We start from the raw sequence: 26,339 nt of genomic DNA, 5'->3' as shown, positions 1-26,339 counted from the left end.
TTACGAAGGTTAAAACAAATGTTTTTAAAATCTTTAAATGCAAACTTTTTTCTCTTATATACCTATTAAAAGTATCAGCATTAAAATATAAAGCATAAATTTAAGATTAAATTAGATGTGAAAATATTTTGAAAAATCACTTACCAGAATGATGTCATCACAAAAATCAAAGAACCGCTAAGATAGTGCGTGTGAATGAGCACTGAAGTGCAAATCTAAATTCGCTCTTCTTTTGACAAAATTCCTCCTCTTCCGCCAATGAAAGTAAAAAAAAAAAAAACACCAAAGGCATAAAACTGTTTTTTTAGAACTTCGTCGAAACGAAAACATGTGTGCACTGTTGATATAGCTCTGACTGTTGACATTGTTCTTTTTCCGAGGCGGTAGCTCCACTTGTTTGTCTGTCATTCACAGATGAAAAGGAAAATTGATGACCAATCCAACTTGGGGACGCGTTTGTCAATGACACCTACAGGGTACAAAACCCCCTAAGATGCGGCATGTTTATGACCCTTCGCCAACGAGCCCTTTTAGCTGCAGGGCCTAAAGGCTCTGCTGTCTAGTCCTATGTACGTTTCTATTGAAGTCTTATCTTTTCCTCAGTCCAGATCCCATCGTCTGCATAGCATTGTAGAAACGCAACTTGAAAGTTTTCACTTTCAGCAAGTCGGGATTACACGATTATGGAACAAAATTACGATTATCTAAACTTAGATTACAATTACGATTATGCAAGAAACACTTGATTAAAATTACGATTACAAGATTACGAGTGTCCCATTGACAGAGTATGATTACAATTACACAAAAATGTAATCGATTATGCAGATTACGATTACGTAATCGGCGATTACTCCAAGCCTGGTACAGAGCAGTAGTAGGAAAAATTTAATAACTTAATTTTTTGACATGCTGAAATGGAACCTGCGATTTTTGGAATGGAAGACATATCCTACCATTGGGTAACTGAGAAATATCTTACAAAATGAACTGTATGATTGTTTTATACATCTGAACTTCAATAAAGTTTTTTTTTATTCATTTTCAAAGGCCTATTTTCTTACTTTTAGATCATTTTAGTTATTTTTACTTCAAAGAATATTACTGGTCTAATGAAACATTTTGAATGTGCGTGAGTATGTCGTGCGGAGAGATCACCTGCAACTTTTTTAAATGAACGAAGTAGTTCAAATGAACAAATTAAATGAACAGATCAAAAGAATGAATGATCCTCTAATGAACGGATCATTAAATAGAACAACATTGCCCACCTCTAGTTTTTATACATTTATGCCTTCATTTTGAAAAATGCGATCTGTTTGCATTCGATATGAGAATCAAATTTTTACTTTTTGTTTTCAAGCTAACTTTGCTCTATACAGAGGCAAATAAATGAAAAGTCTATTAAAACCACCATTTCAAGATTTTAAAGCTAACTTCCGTTTTTATTTGAGTCAAAAATTTAAATGCCGAATAGATGGTTTAATTTTACTTTTTGTTGCAACTGTGTCAATAGATATAAATGATATGTTTATCATAAGCCTCTAAAATGCAATTCTAAAATTAAAAAAAAATAATTCTTTTGTGAGCCGTTTCTACACTTTTGGAGCCGGCACTTTGAGAGCTGCAATCTTTTTACATCCGCTTTGAGAATCAGATTTTTCCAATTTTTGATGTTTAGTAAGCTTTGTTAAGAGGTAAACAAATAAATTCTACTTTTATTTTTATTAAAATCACGAAATTTAGAAGTTTGTAACGTAAGTTCGAGATTTTTAAGAGGTTCAAAGAGCTAAATGCTCAACCACTGCTTGAATTTTATTTCTTTGTTTAAATTACTTTAAATATGTGCACACAAAATTTCCAATTAACATTTATAGCATTATTTAATGTAATGTGGAATGGTGTATACGTATTAATATACTTAAGGGGTTCCCATCTCCCAGAGAGTGATACAACTGAGCCCCCCCCCCCTCCCTGAAAACCTACAAGAATGATGTTATCAACGGAAAAAAGAAAAAAAATACCACAAAAATATCCACTTTGAAATTTTGTTTTACAATTCAACCCCTCCCCCTCTCTGTTCAGTAGTCAGCACATGTTTGTTAATATCAGGTGCCCACCAAGAACAGGGGGGCGCGAGGTCATTAGATTGCACCGTTGAAACTTTTAGGTGGAGCGGGGGGAGGAGTAATTTGAGAAAGATTTTGGTCTCAGTTTGGGATGGGAGTCTCGTTCTCGAGAGCATGGAATTTAGGGAGATGCACCATTGTCATTGGGGGGGGGGGGGGGGGAGTCACCCCTTGCCATGTTTCAAATAAAATTACTTAAAAAAACTTGTTTATTTCATTTTTTTTAATTGAAACCACGTGCAAAATTTTGCAGACAGGTTATGAAGTTTTAAAAGCTTGTTGCAGACATCTAAAAACTTTTCTGCCACTGGGGCGACAATACAGAAATAGTTTCTATTTTTTAATTATTAATATAAATCCAAGATGTACTTATTGCAGAGAAAAATGGGAGCTGTCGCTATTTTAATAAATTTCATTTAAAATTTATATAAATATTAAAATACTTACACTATTCAGAATGAAAGATAAAAAAACATTAAAAACGATTGAGGTAGAATCTATGACAATTCAACCAGGGGGTTACCTTGATTGTCTGGGATTTTTTTGAATTTTACGTACGGTAAAATTCAAACAAAAGTAAGAAATAAGTGTTTCTCGGTTTTGCTCAAAAAAAAAAAAAAAAAAAAAAAATCTTGGGCTATATTTTGTTGCCATTTGTCTTAGCTGAAAGGTTATTTTTTCTTGTTTAACCCTAGCGTCAATGACCAAGCACCCGGGTACTTTTTAGCGACTTTTATCATAATTTTTACCCTTTCTAATTAGGTCTTGGTAAAATTGCTTTAATTCTTGTTATTTACACTAATCTGAACTAAAGAAAGTTGTAACCGTGTTTTCAGAAAAAAATTTGGGGGGAGTTTTATGGCATTTAGAATTTTTACCGTATTTTCAGGAATAAGTGCCGCGGCGCATACAAGAAAAAAAGTTAAAAAATTCCTGGTGCAGCGCATATAACGGGTGCGGCGGATACAGTGTTTTTTTTTTTTCAAGTTAAAAAAAAGTTAAAAATGCTGGTAACAGATGGTACCACATGGTTTGTTTTCATTTTGCGAAATCCTTTGCCCTTGGGCGACAAGTAAAGCAAAGAGGCGGAAAGAAGGTGAGTCAGCGATTGCACGTGTTTCACTGAGGAGAGAAATGCTGATCCACGTGCACGAGCAAGCCTTATCGCGTCGGAGTGAAGGGACAGGAAATCCTTCGATCTTGGGTGACAAGTAAAGCAAAGAGGGGGGATGGAAGGTGAGTCAGCGATTGCATGTGTTTCTCTGAGGAGAGAAATGCTGATACACATGGGCAAGCAAGCCTTATCGCGTTGGAGAGAAGGGGTCAGGGAGAGGAGGCAGCAAAAGTACTAGTAAGAGAGAGGGATGTTTGCCCAGTTTGTAAAGGGAATTTACCACCTCCTTCACAAATATGGGTTGCTTGGTCAAGCAACGTAATGGGAAACTTGTCTCCTAGCTCTAATTTTATTATTCACTCACATCGTCGTGTTGCATCTTTTGCTGTTGTTCGTGTGTTCTTGGCTTATCTTTTTTTACAGAATTTTTTCGGAGTTGCTTTTGAAATGGCTCCTAAGCAATTGAAAAGTTATACTGCAGCCTTTAAGTTTAAGATAATAAAGGCAGAAGCAATCGGAAATCGTTTTGCTGCCAGAGAGTTTCGCATTGATGAGAAATACGTTTGCCGTTGGAAATTGGATAAATTAACCATCGAAAGTGATGGCCAATCGAGGGATGCCGAAAGCAAAAAGTGCAAAATGGGGATTTTTTCATAATATAATAGGATAAATATTTTATCATCATTAATTAAAAATACTAAGGAGAAATAAAAAAATATTTTTTATTTACATTTAATCCAGCTTTCTTTACTACTGATTGTGCTTTTAAGCTGTTTAATGCTGGGTGTGCACTTATGGAAGGTGCGGCGCGTACATTAAAAAACTTTTTTCTTTCAGAATATATTTCGATGCGGTGCTTACATTGGGTGTGGCGCTTATTCCCGAAAATACGGTATACCAATATTCAATTACTGGGTACCCATTACACTGCACATCAAAAAATACCCATTAAAAATGCTTCTGACACCATTTTTGATGATTCTCATGTAAAATGAGCCCTTGAATCAAAATATGACCACTGTTTTCCTCCATCATTCTCCCCCTCTTTGATATCCCGCCCCCTAATTTTATTATGTTTTCGGCAGTTACATAGCAATTATTTATATTTGATAGGAAAAATTGCATTGTATTCACCATTATTATTATTTGGAACAGTCAGAGAAGTGTATAGTTCAAAAGCATGAACATTTGTAGCAAGTTCGGATACTCATTACTTGTTTAATAATACAATATAATACCAATAACATTGTAAACAATATATATTCAAAACAGCATTTAATCTTTAAATTTATTTTCAAAATAAAAACATTTTTGCAAATAGTTATACTAAAAATATCTCGCTTCATTTAGGGTTTTGAACTATGAAGGTGTAAATATTTTAAATGAACTTCATCCCCACAGACTCCGCAACGCGAGGATTAGGGATGGTCCAGAAAACAAAAAGTAATAAATAAGCATTAAATTTGTGCATCAAAGTATAAAATCTAAACTGACTTTAACTTTAAAACAATCACTTGTTAAAAAGTTAGTTATTTAGAGGGGGGGGATCCAATAAAGCGAGCGGTTAGGGTCCCTGGTGATTTTTGCAGGAAGGGGGGGGGGGGCAAAAACGATGATACTAAAATTATTCCATCTTTTAAATGTATTGTACAATTAAAGTGTCAAAATATAAGAGCAGGAGGCATAGCAGTTTATTAGAATGATCTTGATTGCATAGATACTGTCACTACAAACATAGGATTACATGTTAATAATGCTACAAGCTTTAATACGGCTACACAAAACGATATTGGTGAAATGTGTTGGAATGTTTCAATGAAGCAAAGCAACAAATTATTATTGCCAATATATATATATATATATATATATATATATCTGCAAACAAATGTATTTCAAGTATTATTCAACTTATTCATAAACAGCTTTTAAATTATGCATAAAAAGGTTCTGCTTTAGTTAATGAAGATTATTATACAATTAATTTAATTTTAACAGAGATTTTAAAGTTAATTTCGCTTCTGATCGAGTTAAAAATTTACTATCGTTTCTACAACTCAAATTACAATTACAAATTATTAATAAGCCAGTAGAAGTCACTACAAGTTATGGAACTATACTTGATGCAGTCTTTGCAAGATTTTTAGATAACATACAATGCAAAAATTTTTTTGCTTATTATAGCTATTATAAACGAATTGTTTCTTTCATAGGATTAAATAGTGATAATAATTTAATCCTATGAAAGTTATCACTTCTGCAGAGCGTCCCGTGACCCACATTTTTTTTTTAAACAAGAAAACAAATTTTTAAATAAAGCAAACCGCAACAAATATGTTGTACAGTTTTCTGAGATAATGTACTTTAAAGATCTTGGCAAAAATCTCAAGTGAGAAATGATGAAAGGGCCGCCACCTCTGGAAGCCAGTATCTCAGCCCAGGTTTTTTTTTTTGGGGGGGGGGGGGCAAAACCAAAAAAAAGACGTATTTCTTACTTTTTTTTTTATAAATTTTATCGCATGTTAAATTAAAAAAATTTGGTGAGACCATCAAGGTTATCCCAGAGTAGAATTGACATGAATTCTACCTTGAACATTTTGCATTTTTCCTGAAAATAATTGCATTATTTTTGACACAGACTTAATTAGTATAACTTAATACTTTTTAAAATTAATGAAAATTTTTGCATTCATAATTTTAAAATCTCAAATAACTTTGCATAGTTTTTTTTTTTTTTTTTGCTTTATGATTAAAAAAAATTTAGAACAATATTATCAAGCTTTAATCTTTGATGACGTCACTTTTAATTGTCAAAAGAGAAACCTGATTTTTTTGATAAAAGACACGACCAAATTATTTTTTACTCATGTCAGAGCTGAAAAGGAATGTTCACTGAAAGTTTCTTAATGTTATTGATGTTTTTGTTTTTAATGTTATTGATGTTTAATGTTATTGATGTTGACATTTTCTAAAAAGTTTTTACTTTTGGAAAAATGTTCTAATATTTAATGAATATCTTGAGCTAACCAATAAGCTTTGATGGACTAATAAAGCTGTTAAACTGTAAAAACGCATGAGAAAATTCTTCTTAAAAGTCATTTGCATAAGACTTTTGAAAAGCTTTTGCACATTTTTGAATAACGGCAACTAATAGAGAGCAAAACTGATTTGTAGTAGAACAAGGATAAGTAACATACTTTATTGTAGCAGGGAAGTTCACAGTCTTGCACTTGTTTCTTTGGAGACCCCATAGCTTCTTCTATAAGTCTAACTTCACAAACAAGGTTTTTCAGTTCTTCAGGTTCAAGGGATGCAATATGATCACTGCCTGGTAAGTCATGATCAAAAGTTATATGTCTTTCCAAAACCTAAATCAAAGAATGTTATTAATTTCAGATTGCTTGAAATGTGTGACTTTCAATCACTTTGCAACAGAGTGTATTGCAATAACTGGTACTTTCAAAGAGTTAATTTCATTAATGCCAAAAAAAGAAAGTCTGAAAAGTATCTAACTCGACAAAACACAAAATATGATGCTACTAATTTCAATATAGTTGCAACAAACTAAACAAGGTTATAAGAATTAATAGCTCTACTACACATTTAAGAAATATTTGTTATACTGTAATTATTATTTGTAGTTGATTACCTTAGCACCAGCAGCTACGGCAGCCACACTTATATCAATTCCAACTTCATGACCAGAGTAGCCAATGACAGCACGAGGAAACAACTCTTTATACCTCTAAAATATTAAAACAACATTTATCTTCACATATTAAATGGCAGTCTACATTTTTTGATATATTGATATTTAGTAGAAAAGAATAGTATAAAATATTTTACTTGGTTTCATTGAAAATCTTATCAATAATATGGAACAAATCATATAAAGACCTTAATATAAAAAATGGTGCACAAAAATATCCGACAGGAAATGCATATTGCAGTCAAAATAAAAACTGGAAGCTCAAATCAACTTATTGAAATATACTAAAATGAAACATTTAAAAATACTGTTGACTTGTTGACTGAAAATTGCTATTAAATTTTGTGACATGAATTGTGTTCAAAATCAGCACTGGGCTTTTTCTAAATTTGAAAACATTTAGTTGAAATTTAACAGCTTAGCAATTCAAATGAAAAATTATTATTAAAATAGTCTTGCTTTTAGATTTTTTTTTTTTTTTTTTGTTAACTTCTCTTTTTAAAATCCTGTATAATAAAGCTTATTGTTTCATTAAAAAAATCACGAAATTAAGTTTAATGTTTTATAAAAATATCTGCAAATTGAAGAGCTTAACATAAAAGATAAATTTGAAAAATAAAAGAAAGGTGTTTTGTGTGGGTAAATATGTGTCAATCAGTCTGTTTATATGTACCAGCTTTATAAGTTTTGAAGGAACAGTCACTTTGATGCCAATTAAAAATTAATTTTATTTGTATCATCTTCTCCAGGAAACATCATATCTGTTTTTCAGTGATTAAATTTAATGTGATTTTCGTTTAAATCTAAAGAGTTCAAAAAAAATATATTAGATTCAACAAAAAATTTGAGTTCTAAATCCTGATCTATAGGTGATCTAGTCTCTGATGTGGATCGACTTGATCAAAATAAATTTTTTGCAAAGAGTATGTAATAAAAACTGTTTTGATTTAAAATTGTAAGAAACTGCTTAAAAATAGAAAGCATTTAAAGCATTATTGTCTAAAAAAATACTGAAATATTTTAACTTGAAAAAACAACAGCACCAGGAACAAAGTTTTTGTAGCAATAAAAAGAAATTTTGTAGAAAAAAATGCAGATCATACGTAGTGTTTTTCCTAGATCTAAAGAGAGGCAGGGTGCTTCCTGATAAAAACACATTCCTTCAAAGAAAGGCTGATTTCTCAAAAGATTTTTGTTGTAAAAAAATAAAGTTTTGTAGTAATTATTTTAACAAATCCATTCTAGGGGACAAGTGGAACAAGAAAGTTAAATTTCAAAGCCATGCATGAGTGAGTTTTTACCTTTTGAGCAAGAAAATTTACTTTTGTGATCAGGTGTTGATAAATTTTGTAGAGGAAAGATTTGTGCATTGAGAAATGTGAAAAAAGAGGGCAAGGCACATTGAAGGATGCTTGAATGGGGCAGGGCGCAGCTCAGTGCCCTTCAAAAAATGTCTGACGGAAACACTAGTATGAAATATATTAAAAGAATACTAAGTGGTTGGTTGAATGGTATGATTTAATTTAAGAATTTAGGAAAATTTAAAAAAAAAATTGTTCTGTAAAAGAAGGAGCTGCAAGGGATCTTATTTTTGAGAAAAATGATTAGTGAACTGTGATTATTTCACATTTTTCATAGTTTTTAATATATTTTCCTGTTTTGTAGGCTTACAATGTAAAACAATTTCATTTGTTAGGAAACAACTCATTACAATTTAAAATTTTTCTACTAAAAATTATGTGCATTTGCGAAGTATTGCATAGAATTTATGAGTACTTCATATATTTTTAAATTATTCAGCACAAAAATGTTTATATTGGAAGACATTTTTCTTGCAATTCAGTTCTATTTAATCCCTGTATTTTTAAGTTTACATATTAAAAAAATGTATGAATGCATACTGATTGTAGTGAGAATATCACAGTAAACAAGGTATTATTGCAAGGGGTGTTAGCTAAAACAGCCCTGAGATACATAGCTTATGCTGTACTCCTTGGTGTAAAGTACCTGCTACAGCAATTGCAACACAAGGACACCAGGGGGGGGGTCAATCCCCCCATAGTTCTTGTTTTTAGCATTAGTGCACAAAATTCTGCTGAGCTACTGTTGTCTCACTAGACCAGTGGTTCCCAACCTTTTTTGGCCCATCGCCCCTTTCAGAAGTTAAATTACACCTATAGCCCCCCACGTTCTTACCTTAAAAACGCAAATTAGATGGCGCTGATTTTAGTGAAGATTAATGTTACTGAACGCCTAATTTTAGTTTAAAGCTTCAAAAAGCGCATGATAAAGCAATAATTAGCTTTTAAACTGAATTTTTTATTCTTAACCCCTTCCCCTCCCCCCCCCCCCAAAAAAAAGAAAAAAAACAAGAAAAAACGTAATTTGAAGTGCTTTAATTAACCAACGTCATTTACATACTTAGCAAAAATAAGAACACTACATTTTTTAGTAACATGCTTTTTTTTAAATTGAAATCCAGAAAAAAAGGGAAAACTTTAACTGTTAAGATTTGTTCTTTTTTACCTTTTTAATGGCAGCCTTGTGCTTGATGAAACTCCATTAAAGCTTTGATGTCTGGCTTTATATTAGTGTAATTTAATCTGAGGTCCCCTTTGAGGCAGATGTCCAATCTATTTCTTTGCTTCGTGAGAAGCTGCACTACAGAGCTAAATCCTCTTTCAACTAAATATGTTGGGGGAATGAGATGAGGAGCTGTTTAACTTTTTTCCAAAGTTGTGGGTAAGTACCCATAAGCTTCACCCAGGCAAGTTCATAACCGCATTGCTTGAAAGTAATTTTTGATTCACAATCAAATTTCAAATCCATAAACTCTGTCTGCAAAGAGTTTTCTAGTTCATCCACATCTTGAAAACTAAATGGGTCTAAAATCCAGTCAGGAATTTGTAAGTTGATCAAATCTGCAAACTTTGATTCCATGTTCCTTTTTAACTGATCAAAGTGATCAATAAAAATTCAAATTTTTTCTTCAGGAAGTTCATCATCCACAATTAAACTTTTTTTTAGAGTCGGAAACAGGATAAATTCTTTAACGGCCAATATTTGCCTTGTGGATTTCGAATTTGGCAATGAATGCTGAAATAAATCTGCTGCTGAATGAAAATCTTGTTAATACCAGTAATGACTAATTATAAGGTTTCATGTAAAACATTACTCAATTTTTTTGCAGCCAAGTGTTGACGATGAATGACACAATGGATGATAATCACTTCTGGCATTTCTTTTTTAAGGTGTGCAAGAAACCCAATATGACGACCCGCCATGGCAGGGGCACCATTTGCTGCGCAAGCACTTACATTTGTCAATGGAATTTCTTTTTCTTCAAAATAATCCTTCACCACTTTAAAAATCGATGATCCCTTTGTATCAGTAATCAAAGTTCTGGCGAACAACATTTCCTCAGTTATCTCTTTCAGCTCATTAATAAACCTCACGTAAGCTAATAAAATAGCTCTGTTATCAATCACAGTTGATTTATCAATCTGAAGTGCAAATTTACTTTGTTTCAAAACATTTATAAGTTTGCACTAACGTCAGCAGCCATATTATCTATTCTCCTGGAAACTGTGTTAATACTCAGGGGGAGAGATTGACCTATCTTTTTACTGGAGCCCTCACCAAGCAAAATTTCAATTTTGGTATTTTAATTCTATGTGGTATTAAATGCACATTGACAGTGAAAATAAATAAATAAATAAATAAAACAAAAATTTGTATTGTTTACACTAAAGTGCTAAAGGCAATTTATTTCAGTTAGAAACATTTAAGTGCCACAAAATGGTTACAGAAATTAAAAAAAAAAATGTTTTACATTTTTAGAATACCATTTTGTGTCATATCATATATTTCAGAAGGAAAAAAACATCTACAAAACCTTTTTATTTATTTAACGTTAATAACTGACGATTTTAAAAAATGTCCCTTTTCACATTATAAATTTTTATTCATGTACATTGCAATTGGTCATAAAAATGGGTAAGAGTTTTTTCCTGATTAACAATAGCAACATTAGTCTCTGGATTATTTACATCTAATATACAAATTCAAAATGTTTATCAAACTTTTATGTAGGACAGGGATTTTTAGATAACCCATTAGCACACACACACACACAGCATCATACTTATAAGGACAGTCGTACTTCACCTGTAAAAGAAACCAATTCCTTTACAATGTCTTTATTTTGCAAATCCTGTCAAGAATAGATATATTTTTACACCACAAATTGGATTGAAATGCCTTTTAATAATTGATCCTTGATGTCATAAATTTAATTTTCAAGAATTACAGAATTCTGTGCTTTAAACTAATACAGATGTTGAAGGGTTAGTTTTGGTTGAAAGGGGGAAATTTCTTTCCATACCCTAAACAAGTAGTATTCAGGGTATCTTTGAGCCAGACTGACTAACTTTGCATCACTTCACATTTTTTTTACATTATAGTATATTTTAAAATCATAAAAAGCAGAAATTTTATTTTATGATCTTGACAGCAAGAACACATAACTGGGACTTCTAGTTTTTCCCCCCAAGTCAACAAACTAAAGAATATTAGATGGCACCAAGTTATCCGGACTTGCTCAAAGATACTTTGAATGACTGTAGGTAAAATCATTTGAAAGTAATTTCAAGTTTTAAACTTGTGACAAACACGATAAAATTACATCTAGAAAAATGCACTCATAATTAAAACATGTTAAAAGTTAAAAATTACATTTATTTCACTATCAAGATCAAGAACTTTAGTTTACAGGACATTTTCGCAATTTTAAAAGGCAAAGCAAATTTTTATTTTAAAAAGCAATTTTTCTGCTTTTGCCACAGAACTTGTACTTCATTAAAACTCATCTTAAAGTCAAAATAAATAACACTTACACTGTTTTGTTACGCAGGGCTTTGCTGTGAAAGTGTAACACATTAATGGTACAACTATCATTATCATCACTCCCAAATCCATACTGAAGTTTCCCTCAATAAAGGTCTATTGAACTAACTTTTACAAAATATTCGAAAAGTCTGCACATCAAGGATGTAGTGTAGCCAGAACACACCAGAAAGACAGTCCACCATTTTCAAGGACATTGAGTGGAAAAAAAGTGTTATAAAACACTTCCTTAAAACAGTATTATCTTCTTATGCTTGAATTTCAACATGCAGCATGCTACTGTTTAATGAAAAATAAATTAAACATAAAATTATAGCCAAAATTTGTACTGTTTGAAAATTTCATTGTTTGACATTTTATTATTTCATGAGTCAAACACCAAGTTAAAACCTTATACATTTGAAAGAGGAAAAAAATATATAATAATAAGATTAAAAAATAAATAAATAAAATAAAAGAAGAATACTTTTTCTACTTCAATTCCCATTTTCAATGATATTTTCACAGCATTTTTGCATCTGTTAATCTAAATCAAGATTTGTGTGGACTGCGACTGAACCACAACCAAAATGGTAAACAATACTATTAGTAATAAAAATATTTTGGGGGAAAAAACTTTATTTTAATTCAAAATTGAGAATCACATAGAAATAATAGAAACTAATTACACATAACTGAGGAGTTTACTTTCAAAACGGATCATATCCACTTCTGGAATTATTTTTTTTTCGTTTTCGGAATCTCTAATATAAGCCCTATTGACAATGAATTTCTTTCTCCTCAAAGGGGTTTATATCTACTGTTAAAAAATGTATAAACATTGGTTTTACCACCTAAATGGTGTATATATAGCCCCTCATTTCTCACCAGGTCTTTAACAGCAAAGTGGAACTCATCCCTTATTTGCCGGTACTCACTCATTTACTCAGGGCCGTAACCAGACTTTCGTTTGGGGGAGGATTTTTAACGCATATTTTTCATAAAACCTATATAATCAATTAAATTTGATTTTATTGAATATTCTATTGATTTTTGTTGCAATGTTAAGCAAATGAAAAAGTTGATTTATTTATTTAATGATGAATAAAGATCTACTGTGTGTGCAGCACACAACTCCTTTGTACCTCTATTAATCCATTTATTTTCTATAACTCAAAAGAATTGATGTGCACACTCATGTATAAGCACATTTGAAGTAATGCTTCTTAAAGTAATATGTTCTCACAATAAGTAAACAGGTCAAATACAGAACTTGGATGCCTCAAATTAAAAAAAAGAGAAAAAAAAAGATGATTTTAAATGTTTTTGTAGAAATGATGTTTGCAATAACTACAAATACAATAAAATAAAGGAAGAAAAAATAAATGCTGTAAATAGTACAATTTTTCATTAAAAATATCATTTTTTAAATGAAATTGAAAAAAAAAATGAATTGACAAAAAATTTAAAAATGAAGTGATAATTATAACTTTTTCAGCAAAAAAAGTATGATGAAAAGCACTTTTTTGGAATGCTGTTGAAAAATTTTGAAGGGGGTTTGAACCCTAAGAACCCTCCCCTTGCATACGGCGCTGCATTTACTGTCATATCAAAAGGGCACATATCTAAATTTGAATTTGCCTCTTCTAATTCCAAAGTAGTGCACAAATAAAATAGCGGAGCAAAGCACAGGCTGGGCATTTTTAATCAAGTGTGATACCCCTTCGTATTAAGAGATTGCAGCCCCTCGCGCCTTGTGCAAGTCTGTTATCAGTTAGGCAAGTGCGACTTCAAATTGTGATTACTAAATTAATATTGAATAATTAATATTGCTATTAAATTGTGAATAATTAATGATTAAATTGTGAATAGTTGTGATAAAAATTGTGATATATTAATTGCCAGGAAAATAAGCAAATTTATGCAATGAAAAATAAAAAAAACAATGTTCCTTTTCTGATAAAAGGAAGCACCTGTCACTTGGAATATTTATATTTCATGACTATACAGACATAATTAAAATAAACAAAAACCAAAGTTTTTTGTAAAAATTTTTTTAATGTTGTCAAGTATGGCAAAACTTAAAAATGTCTTGCTTATGCCCAGTTGATGGAAAGAAGTACAAAACAAAGTCAAACCATAGAGCTCAAAATGACATTTTTTTCTAACATAAAACAAGAACTAGTATCTGCTAATGCTCCTCTTTCTCATACTTAACAAATTACTGTATTTTAAGTTATTTTTATGATCAGTCACAAAGTGTAACTTTAGTCAAATAGCAATTTTTTTGATCATAATACAGCAAAAAAAAAAATATATATATATATATATATATATATATATATATATATATATATATATATATATATATATATATATATAATGAGTGTCAGAATATTACCTTAATCACATTTAAGTTTATCTTGTTAGGTGGAGTAGGATAGGTACTAGTACAGTGAAGGATAGCAAGATACTTTTGATGGGCCAAAACTTCATGATACATAGTACAAACTGTGTCTTCACTTGACATTCCAGTTGAAACAATAAGAGGCCTTCGATATTTGCAAGCATGTCTCAAAAGCGGTATATTATTACAATCAGCGGATCCTATCTTGAAGAAGGGGACATCAATTTCATTTAGAAAATCAATGGAAGGCTAAAAAGAAAATAAGTTTCGTTACTAAACTCCAGCTGCTCACTTTGTTGACAGTATTACAAAAAATGAATTAATTTTACAGTAGCATAAAATGTGCTACTGCATGAATATACAAATACAAATGTGACGACCAGCAACAGGCTCTGGGCACAGCTGGACTGGTCCTAGTCAATTTACAATCCCCAGTGAAGAACAATGGCCCTCTTAAAACTATCTACTCCCTTGCTCATTACCACCTCTTCCGGTAAACTGTTCCAAGGTTCCACTACCCTGCTATAATAATAATTTTTCCTAATATCCATGTTAGCCTGAGATTTAAATAGCTTAAAACAATGACCCCTTGTCCTGTTTTCAGTGCTTAACTTCAGCCCCGTAACATCTTTCATTTTAATAAATTTAAACAACTGAATCATGTCCCCTCGGTCTCTTCTTTGCTTAAGACTGTACATTTTTAACCTTCTAAGCCTGGAATCATAGTCTAAGTGAGAAAGTCCATTTATTAGCCTTGTAGCTCGCCTTTGAACCCTTTCCAATACATTAATGTCTTTCTTAAGATAAGGAGACCAAAACTGAACAGCATACTCCAAATGAGGTTTTACCAAACTTCTATATAAGGGCAGAAGAACTTCTTTAGATTTGTTTGAAATAGATCTATTGATAAACCCAAGCATCTTATTGGCCTTGTTACTAGCAATGCTGCACTGTTGGCTAAACTTTAAATCCTGACTTATTAAGACCCTCAGATCAGTAACTTTGTCTGCCTAACTAATGACTGAACCTTGTAAATAATAACTTGTACACTTATTTCCATGCCCTAAATGTAGCACTTGACATTTCCCAACATTAACAGCCATACCCCATTTATCAGCCCACTCCGTAATATGATCTAGATCCTCTTGCAGCTGTTTTGCTTGTTCTTCATTATCTACAGTCCCCATAACTTTGACATCATCAGCAAAACAATTCATGTTCCCAGAAATATTTTTGTGAATATCGTTCATAAAAACAATGAACAAAACAGGCCCTAACACTGATCCTTGAGGAACCCCGCTTAAAACCTCACTCCAATTAGAGTAATTTCCCCTTACAACCACCCTTTGTTTCCTTCCGATCAGCCAGTTTTTTACCCAAATGAAAGTTTTCCCTCCTATTCCTATATCAGCTAATTTGCTAAGTAGAGCAACATGCGGTACCTTATCGAAAGCTTTTTGAAAATCAATGTAAACAACATCTACAGGCTTCTTATTGTCCAAAGCCATGGTAACTTTGTCATAGAAATGTAATAAATTAGTTGCACAAGATTTGCCTTTCCTGAAACCGTACTGAAAACTAGTCAATAGATTATTAGTCTCTAGAAAATTTACTATCTAAATTTTTATCAATGTTTCAAAAATTTTGCAAACCACCGAAGTTAGACTCACAGGTCTATAATTTCCCACACTCCCTTTAGACCCTTTCCTGAAGAGCGGTGTAATGTTAGCCAGCTTGACAGTCCTCTGGCACTGTCCCCGAGTTATAAGAAGCATTGAAAATATTTATGATTACATCTGCTAATTCCTCCGCACATTCAACAAAAATTTTTGGATAAATATTATCAGGTCCCGGAGCCTTAGTCTTTTTAATTTTTTTCAAATGAAGTAAAACGTCATCCCTGGAAAATACAAAGTCCTCAAGCTGTACTATAGCTTGTGTCTTGTTGATGTCAACTGTTGAGATACAGTTATCGTTAAAAACACTCGAAAAAAGTTAATAAGAACATTAGCAATATCACTATCGTCCTGAATTAAAATTCCGTGCTCATCAACCAGTGACCCAATATGACTATTTCGAACTTTCCCCAAATTAGCGTATGCAAAAAACCTCTTGGGATTCCTGTTTATGTTATCTGCCAGTCTTTGCTCCAACTCTCTTTTCTGAATCCGTACCAAATACTTAAATTTACGCCTTGCCTTACAATATTGGAGCCTATCTGCACTGTGACCAGTTTCACTAAACCTATGAAAAGCAGCTTGCTTGTAATTTAGAGCATCTTTAGTTTCCCTGGAGAACCACATTGGCCAAATTTTAGAGTTGACACCCTTTCTCCTAAAAGGAACATGATCCCCAACCGTTTTCGCTAGCTTTTCCTTAAACTCTGCCCACTGAAGATTCACATTGCTATTGTCCAATCCAGAAGAAAAAACTGCTTTCAAACTCTGCCTAAGTGCCACAAAATCAGTATTTCTGAAATTGGGCACAAACCTAAAATTCTCTACTTTGTGCGTATCAAATTTAATCCCAAACCTAATACTGTTGTGGTCACTGTCTCCAATATGTTCCCCTACACATAACCCCTGAACAGAACCTTCCATATCACAGAAAACTAGATCCAAAATCACGTCCAGTCGAGTACCCTGAGTTACAATTTGATCTAAAAAACAGTCACCAATTACTTTCAAAAATTCCTCTTCTCTGCTATTACTATGGTAAACATTTTTCCAATCAATTCCTGGAAAATTAAAATCTCCCATTATAATGACTGACCCCTTGCTTGAAATGTCACTAATAATACTAAATATCTGTTCATCTTGACCCTGGCTTAAGTTGGATGGCCTATAAATGTTCCCTAAACGTAGTTTATTTCCCTTATTGCTCATCAACTCCAGCCAAATCATATCAATCTCATTAGGTTTATCATTAATTACCAATTCATTGCAAGTTAAAGTGTCTCTGACATAAAATAAAACCTCTTTTACCTACTCTATCTTGTCTAACCAAATTATACCCAGCAATAGATAATAAATCATCATCACTTTTGGTAGCCCATGTCTCAGTAACTCCAATAATATCCAACCTCTCATCTATAATTATGCTTTTCAATTCTTCCATCTTGTTCCTAATACTACGAGCATTTGTATAAAAAACCTTAAGTAAGCCCATCTTACTTTTATTTAATGCTGCACGATTATTTGAATCCCAACTGTTAAAATCTTTTCTCTTATTAGTCAACCTATTTCCGTTTCTACTAAAATCTAAATAGTTAATACCCTTTCGAATTCTGCTCCTAAAACCATGCCATTAAACGCATTAATATGAATTTGAATATTGGAGTTTTATTGATTTCGTTGTGTTATCAATGTTATAATAAAATACCATTGATGTTTGGCTTTACAAATTCTTTGAGACGAGGAAATCCATCTTAAAATTGACAGTTAGTAGAAAAAACACACATAAAAAATAAAAACATACGGTAAGCATATTATCAAAGTAAACTATTATTAAAATGTAGATTTCATATTGAACTATTTTAATAAATGCTACAAAAATAATATGTGCTACTATAATACTTTATTACTCTCTTCTGGATAATTATTTGAACTTGATTTAATAAAATAATCTGAAAGAAACAAGACTTCCTTTTATCAATAGCATTAATTATTTAATTACTCCTTTTCATTTTGCCTCAAGAAGGGTAAAAAGTAAATGTTTATAATGAGGAGGGGGGGCAGCATGAATTCAGAAAGCTCATTGGAAAAAAGGTGAATAAACTATAAAAAAAAAACGAACAAAGATGTAAAAAATATAGATAATAAGGTTAAGGTGATTGACAGCTTTTAAAACTTAGTCTCTTTTCAGAAATAAAAGCAGTGGTGGAGAAAGGCAAAACAAAAGTAAAACTGAAAGAAATTATCTTTTACCCTCAGACTTGCAGTCCCTGTTGCTGGAATTTTAAGAAAGAGCTTCTTCAATCTCTATGTCAAGTTTGCAGAAAAGAGATTTTTGCATGTTAAGTTCTTGAAAAAAAATCGAAAACTTAATTGTCTCTTTAACTGATGCAGAAACATTGTGACATTGTGAAGCATGTGTGACAGAAAATGTCGATAGACTATTTTTGACTTGAAAGATATTTTAAAACTCCCTTTCTGCATGAGTCTAACAAATTTAATTACAGGTCATAATGAAACAGGAAGAAGACATTTAAAAATTAAATGGAACGAAGGTGAGGTGCTAGGCTCATAGCCCTCTGGAATTTGTGAAGTTAGCTATTTTCTCTTTTGTGGAATAGAACATAGAAATCTATACATTATAATTTTGAAACTTAGTACAAAATTTTTGGACACCCCACGGTGATGCTGAGGCTTTTTAATCCGCGTTGTAGGTAGCATAAAAAAAAATCCGCTACTGAGTTCTATAGAAGCTTCTTCGGGACCAAGTTTTCGTTCAGTTGTGAGCACTCATAAATTAGAAGATTGTTAAATTCAGCTGTATCAGTACATGTTTATTCCCTTTGAAAGGGCTACAAACTAGTTTTTATAAACTTCTGCTACAACGTTAACAGTTAGAAAGAGTTACGATACTGGCTTCAATATCAATACTGGCAGCTACTATTTTTGCTGTAAGTATTTATTTAGGTCCATACAAAGAGTACCCCTTTACTTCTTAACATGATCAGGTTTTGTTTATTTTGGTTTTAATTGAAGTATGAATTACTTAATTTAAAAAACACAGAATATTAAATTTGTTTCATTAGTAATTAGATTAGCAAATTTTTAAATGAATACTAACAATAGATTTTCTTTCGGAGATTCAAATTGCTTTAAATGTTTACCTTAATAAAAACTAAAGTACTACCTTATCCATTCCAGATGCAGTGAAGTATATTCCCATGGCTTCAGCAAATTTACTCAATTCAATGAAATTTTCCTCTGTTAATTCAATGTTTTCACGGTGTTCACCATAAGTTTTTCCAAATGAATTTCTACCAGAGTAAGGTTTTGTGTATACACTTTTGGTGAATCTACTCTTTACATCTGTCTTCTGGAACTTCACACAATCTGCCCCACAATCCTAAAAGTGCAATTTGCTTTTCACATTTGTTGAAACAAACATTTTGTATAAATTACTGAAAAAAGAACATGTATCACACAACAAAAATGCAATTAAATTTTATGTATTGCTTGCTTGTATAAACTGTTAATATAATTTATGTAGAAATGAAAAATGAACAAAAAATAAATAGCTGCAATAGCTGTTTTAGCAGAAACTTCACTCATAACAAAAAAAAAAAAAAAATCCATTAAAGACAATTGTTGTAACTGAAAATAGAGAATTTAAAGTGTAGAATATTCTCAATGTTTTGTGTTCCTGTTTAATTACTAACATTGTTTATTGATTAATGTTTATGCAAATTAATCTTGTTCTATTTTTCTAATACCTTTTTTTTGTGTGACAACAGTGTGTTGTCTAATATATAAAACTGCCGGTGTTTTGGTAGTCAGGGTTTGTTTTTCATTTTTCTTCTCATGCGCGTGTAAACCTTAACCATGTTTTAAATCTGTTTTTAATAAATAGTTTTTGTTGAAATCTTGTGCTGTCTCTCGACCTTAAATTCAGTTAAATTACGATGAAGTAAGAATTCAGAACATTTAACCAATGTCCCGTACCTGCAACCCTCAAGTTAAAGATGTTTAGATTCAACGCAACTACGCAGGAAATAGACGGAAAAAAAGAGCACTTTTGACATTTGATCTGCATATACAGAAAACATACTGTGAATGCTTCTCTCAAACTAAAAAAAAAAAAAGTGCCATCATCACTTGTTCTCAGGATTAATAAATCATAACTAACTTTTGGTTCATTTCATAATGCTAAAGAAAATTTTCCAAGAAATTATAAGTCGAACTGGAAGTCAACAGAAACTTTATGAATCACAAATCCGCTTGCTTTAAGACAGCTTTGCTCACTAAGAGCTAATTATTCTCTCAGAGACTTGACATTGTGCTAACAACTAAACATTTCTGATTTCTCCGCTGAATCCAGGATCTCCTTATGAGCGAGTTTCACTGATTAAGTTAGGAGTCAAACTTTTTGGAAGGTAGCACCCATCATGAGTACACAGCAATATTAACATTTTCAGAGCTGCCCCAACAGGCGAGCGCAAAGGGTTAACAGTTATAATTATGAAAGTAAAAATATGGACTTCTAGTAAGTTCTACCATGAAGTTTCAAAGCGGTTCCTCTGTATTTGACCATAAGTAACAATTTACAGGAATTTTAAATTTGGAAAATTCAAACTTAGTAAAATGCTAGTAATTTCTAGTGATCATTTACTTCAGATAGTAGTCACTTTTTTATTAAAGTAAAAGTGCTTAACAACAGAGGATTTTTTCATTAGAATTTTTAAAAATAATGTTGCTCTGCGATTTTTGGCAAATGCCAATTTTGCATCTTTAGTCACACAGATTGAAGTTTCTGGTAGAAGTTTTAGTATGCTGCATTATTTTTACTGATGAGTGACTATTTTTACTGATAGTGTGCTATATTTTTTTAGGCATTTTCAGTTATATAGTACTATTTGTCATGTACCAGACATGCAAATGAATAATTTTTAAGATACTATGAGAAATGATGATATTTTATAAAACTACAAAGCTTTAAAATCATATACAGGAAAAACTTTTCGAGAGTAACGACATTCTTGTAAAAATTGGTTGCTAAGAGAGGAGGTTGGTTAATGGAGGTTGCTTTAAATTAGTCAATGATATCATTGAACATGTACTTTAAGTGCTAAAGTAAAGAATTTAATATATTTTAACAAAACTTTAGTAAGTAATGATAATAACATTTTCTCCTCCAAAAACATTGTAGTTTGACGCAAAGGCAGAGATTGAGGGTTTAAGCGAGGTAAACCTCATTTGAAACCTTATTAGCACCCTCCAAAAAAGAAAAACATCAACGAACGAAGTTAAAAGCCTTTTTTCTATATGTGCATCTCTGAAATAGTTGTTTTTAATTTCAATACTCACAGTTTAATACTACAAAAATAATACTCACAGCTATGAATAATTTATTTTCTTTTTGCTCAGCATTGAACATTCTGCAAGGCTTTTTCTCTTGTCTCATGCCCTTCTAATATTTGCTCATTGTGCCCTCGTTGTAGTTAACACTGCTTTATAATATCCCAGAGAAAGCCCTCAAATCTTTCACTTCACCTAACACCACCAAACACATGAGTGAGTGAATGATGTGACACACTAAGAGTGATGTGAGAGCAGGGGCAGCCGTAAGGATGGAGAAACCAGACCCCTGTCTGGTGGGACATTTAATTTGAAATGTATAATTATATATTTCAAATTAAATGCCCCACATGAATTCTATTATATGCCACATGGCATATAATAGAATATATATTATATGCCATGAATATATATTCTATTGGAGAAAGAAATGTACAAAAGCATTTTGCAAACAACTCTTTTTGTAACTTTGAAGCCTGAAAAGTATGAACGTAGGATTACACTACCTTTTTTTGCCAGTTGTAGCACATTAAAAAACAACTCTTGTGGAGTTGTAACCCCATTTGATTCCCTTTAACATACATACAAAAAACATTAATAAAGAAATAATAATAATTTCAAAACTAATACCACAGCCAATGAAATAAGATTCTTAGCCATGCCCATATCTCCATTATGGTTTTGTCCAACTTCAGCTATGATGAAGCATGGAAATGCTTCTCCAATGTATCTCCCAGGAGCAATTTGGAATCCATGAGTTGGCTAAAAGAGTTTTAAAACTATAAATATAAGTTCATATACAATACAATAAGACCAGTATTCATACAATAAGACCAGTTCAAGAAATGTTCCCATCTCAAAAGTAAACACTTTAGTACCCATTTAATCTGTCTCTACAATCTGAGATAAAATTCAGGTTGAGATAGCTAGATTCCAGTCAAAATTCATTAGATTTGCTTCTTCAAAACAGTCCAGGCAAAAATTCCAAAAATCCTCTTTGAATACAACAGATTGTAAACAATTAGAATAATGTTGTGGAAACAGCACAACACATGTAACAAAATTGGTTGTTGTTTTTTTTTTCCTCCCTAAAAAATGTGACCCCTTTGAAAGATAATGCCTGGAGGAAAGTCTTTTGTCCACTTAAAAAAAAATAAAATAAATAAATAAAGCCCCTATACAATGTCAAAATAATTCTTTTAAAATCATTTAATTTTTTTTTATTTTATAAGTTTTCACATAACAAAAATTTTCCTTTTAAGTTGCACTTAGAGTTAGCTTTGTGAGCAAATAATAAAAATTAGAAGAGTTTACTGCTTCAGCAGGATTTTAGGCATTTGAAAAAGATCACTAGAATTAGCTGCTAATTGCAATGGGATAAAGTTTAAGAGGGCTCTTGAACTTAATTGAGGATTAATAAAATATTTAGGACAAGTAAAAGAATCAAATATCTTTGTGCTGAAATGTAAACAATGATTAAACAAGGTTATAAGTAAATTTGCTGTTTAATCAATGTTTATATGGGACAAGTGCATTTGGACCCAAAATCTCTTTTGGGTATTCACTTCTGTGATTTTTTAAGTCTCTTATTATTTCAGCTAATATTAATTATTTTTCAAAAGTAATTCTCAGTTTTTTTGTACAACGTTCAATGCATGATTCAAATACTAGAAAAAGCTAGTAGTTATAAACATCAGTCTACTTATGTTTGGATTTTCTGAAAATAATCTTAATAATTAAGTAACTTTTTCCAGTTCTGTACGAAGCTTCTGAAATGAGTTTCTTTGCATATAAAATGTGTACCTTAGAATAAGAAGTTGACAAATATTATAGCAAAATACCTATAAATGCTTTTCAACGTCAGGATATGCATCTATCTTAGCAGCACTCTGGGTAATCTCAGATTTTTACATTCAATTTACCAATGGTTTTTGGGTATTTTATTTGTAAATTTATTGATTTAAATTTTCATGAATGTTTTCAATTTAAAAAAACAAAATATCAAAAGGATCACACATCACCATAATTACTCCTGCGTCCTGTTGAAATTTAATAGTTTTTCTATTAATTATCCATTAAAATTCTAAAATCAATTAATATAAGCTATGTGGCATCCCCCATCCCCCCCCCCTCACTTTGAGTAGAAAACATCCAGGAGCATAGGCATTAACAAATACGAGATTAAGAACTCTGAATTGAAACACTGGTTCAAAAAAACTTCTAAACAAATTAAATAAATGAGCAATTAATTAAATTATATTGATACAATTACTAGAAATTGGGTTAATTGGTTCAGGCCATATTTGTTTATTGTTGCATATTATCAACTTTTACAAAATAATAATAGTAATGATAATACCTTTACATTATACACAATTAAATCGATCAGGATGGAACAGCTGGTAATTCACAGACGAAAAATGATATAAATAATTTAACCACAAACACTTGAAATCTATCAAGGTGAAACAGCAAGTTATATAAAAATTACCAGATCTTGAATCAAGAACACTAAAAATAGTTTCAATAATAACTTAAATAGAGAAACATGTTTACCACAATTGTCAAAATTAATAAAGGGAATGCAAATTTAAAAATAAGGGTTTATCAACAGAAAAAAGTAATGCAAATGATAAAATGAATAGTTTTTACGAAAAATAGCTCAATGAAAATTAAAACATTTCAAATAAGTTTTGTTGGGAAACAGATATTTACCACATCTGGAGGAAGTTCAGGAAGACAAGCACTCATATTTTAAACGTTAGATTGAAAGAAAGGAAAATTAATTCTCTACTTGTAGCGAACAATTCCACACGTAAAACGCAAAACTTCTCTTTCTCGGAAAGCAAAACAAAATATTACCGCATGCCGCAGTCAGTTCCGCAGTCACAGAACGAAGTAAACAACCGTAGATTTTAAGTATAGATGACAAGAGAAACGATTTAGTTTTTGTCATTGCCGCTACCGATATTTCGCTTTTAAAAGTTTTTAGGCCGTGGTAGCCTGATCGGTAAGGCATTGGACTCGGGACCGGAGGGCCTCGGGTTCGATCCTCGCTGGTCGAAGACCCACCGTCGTCATTAAAGGGGACTGGGCGGCATTAAATATGCTCGTGGTCTCAATGTCCTCCAAGTGAAACGATACCTCTGGGGGTGCTAGTACTAGGTAGCTATTAGCTCCTGGACTAGTTCAAAATTCTCACTAACTCTTCGATCCGGTGATGGTGCTGCCATCTATCGGTACATAAAATAATGGAGGCAAGGCACTTAGTATGCAGTCCTCGACATAAATACAGTTGAAGTCAGTTGTGACTCTAGAATAGAATAGAATAGAAAAGTTTTTATTACTCCCACAATGCTTTTTAAAAAATGTGAATATTTTAAAGTTTTAAATAAGAAGTGAAACTCAGATATAAAACTACTTAACTGAAATTGAAGGATTTTAACCATTAGGGCTGCGTTCGGAAACGATCCACCGGTTACACCGCGTGGTTAGTCCGGTGTGGTTATGACGTATTTGGAATTTCTCTAGGAATTCCGGTAGAACAGCTGTGTTTCCGAACGCTCGTGGTTAAACCGCGGTAGTTCTAGTTCAGCAGCAAACGACACTCCAATCAAAGCGTAACTTTCATAATAGGCAAGTCACGTGCGTTACGATCAAAACATGAAACACGACCGGATTGGCCAACACAGACTTTGTGACGTTTGTGATCTCGCTAACCGCTTCCAGACAGCGGTGCCACAGGTTGCTACCAAGGTCGACCGCCAGAGAACAACCGCAGCGTTTCCGAACGCGGTTAAGTGACGTCGCCGGTTCCACCGCAAGCGTTTCCGAACGCTTGCGGTTGCACCGAGACGACCGATCCGCGTTTCCGAATGCACCCTAGATAGAAAGAGCCACTGAGGGTGCATTCGGAAACAAGGATCGGTCGCCTCGGTGCAACCGCAAGCGTTCGGAAACGCTTGAGGTGGAACCGGTGACCGTTCGGAAACGCTGCGGATGTTTTCTGGCGGTCGACTTGGTAGCAACTAGAGTCCCTATATGAAAACGTAGTTTTCAGAGTTGCGACAACAGGTACGCTCGGAAAGCGCAACCGGTTACAGGAGAAAGATAGGGTTGCCGCCAAGCTGCAAGATTGGCTCCTTGTTCGCTTTCGAGTTTCATTTAAAAAAAAAGTCACAAGCGGGAGCGGGAAGAGTGGCAGAAACGGGTTCTGAAGGATGTAAGCACGCGGATTCGAAAATGCATGCTGTCAATAAATGAAACGCTCGATTTTGATTCAAACATTAGAAAAAGACAAAATGGCCCTGTGTTAGCAGAATTAAAATCAGATTTTTTTCTTTAACCTTATTCTCTTTAATACGATTAATTTTAAATTAATCAAAAGATTCTGAGACAACGAAAATTATATTATAGTTTGAATTGATTCAAAATGAATGAAGAAATAAAAACTGATTAAGAAAATGAAAATAAATAAATAAGCAACAAATAACGAACATAAAAAAATTGCTTGTTTTTGCTACATTAATTAAGTTTTATAAAGATTTTTGAACATAGAAATGTTTCTTGAATTGATATCAAAAGCATTACTTATTTTTTTTTTCTATAAAAGGAAAAAAAATACAATTTTCTGATTAAAATGGAAAAGTTTAGCATTAGCTAAAAAATTCCGAAAGGAAATATATGCCTGGGATGGCCACCTACGGGGGAGGGGGGGCACCCATATATATGCAAAGGAATGTTTGAAAGAGTAATACTAGAAATATGCAGAAGCTTAAAACAAGGTATCCTATCCAGGCCCGGATCTATATATTTTGGGCCTCCCTGCAACAAAATCTCTATAGCCCCTCCCCAGAGGCCATCAGTGTATATTTGTAACATTAAATAAGTCTTAATGCTTGTTTTTTTTTCAATTTTTTTCTTCAATTTCATAGGCCGTTGGACCCCTTAAGACCTGGGACACCCCACACAGCGGGGTTTCTATCTCGCTCCCCCCCCCCCCACTCCAAAAAAAAAATAGGAACCTCTGAATATTTCAATGGTTTGGTGGGCACACCTAGTTAATTGATTAATT

The 26,339-nt window shown here is 32.4% G+C and overlaps 1 protein-coding gene across 1 annotated transcript in view; it reads right to left on the bottom strand.

Moving 5' to 3' along the window:
- The window catches only part of LOC129218419 (sialic acid synthase-like), a 31,083-nt gene extending 6,982 nt beyond the window's left edge, over positions 1-24,101 (bottom strand). Inside the window, exons 1-6 of the mRNA XM_054852674.1 lie at positions 23,981-24,101; positions 21,896-22,027; positions 19,101-19,316; positions 14,235-14,489; positions 6,890-6,985; positions 6,438-6,608 (exon numbers count right to left, since the gene is read on the bottom strand). Of these exons, the coding sequence (XP_054708649.1) occupies positions 6,438-6,608; positions 6,890-6,985; positions 14,235-14,489; positions 19,101-19,316; positions 21,896-22,027; positions 23,981-24,016 (906 nt within the window). The 5' untranslated portion in view covers positions 24,017-24,101. The remainder of the gene's footprint in view (positions 1-6,437; positions 6,609-6,889; positions 6,986-14,234; positions 14,490-19,100; positions 19,317-21,895; positions 22,028-23,980) is intronic.
- Positions 24,102-26,339: the final 2,238 nt, after the last annotated feature.

This window comes from Uloborus diversus, chromosome 3 (assembly GCF_026930045.1).
Source record: "Uloborus diversus isolate 005 chromosome 3, Udiv.v.3.1, whole genome shotgun sequence".
NCBI classification, from domain to species: Eukaryota; Metazoa; Arthropoda; class Arachnida; order Araneae; family Uloboridae; genus Uloborus; species Uloborus diversus.
This window is presented reverse-complemented; position numbering and strand designations above follow the sequence as displayed.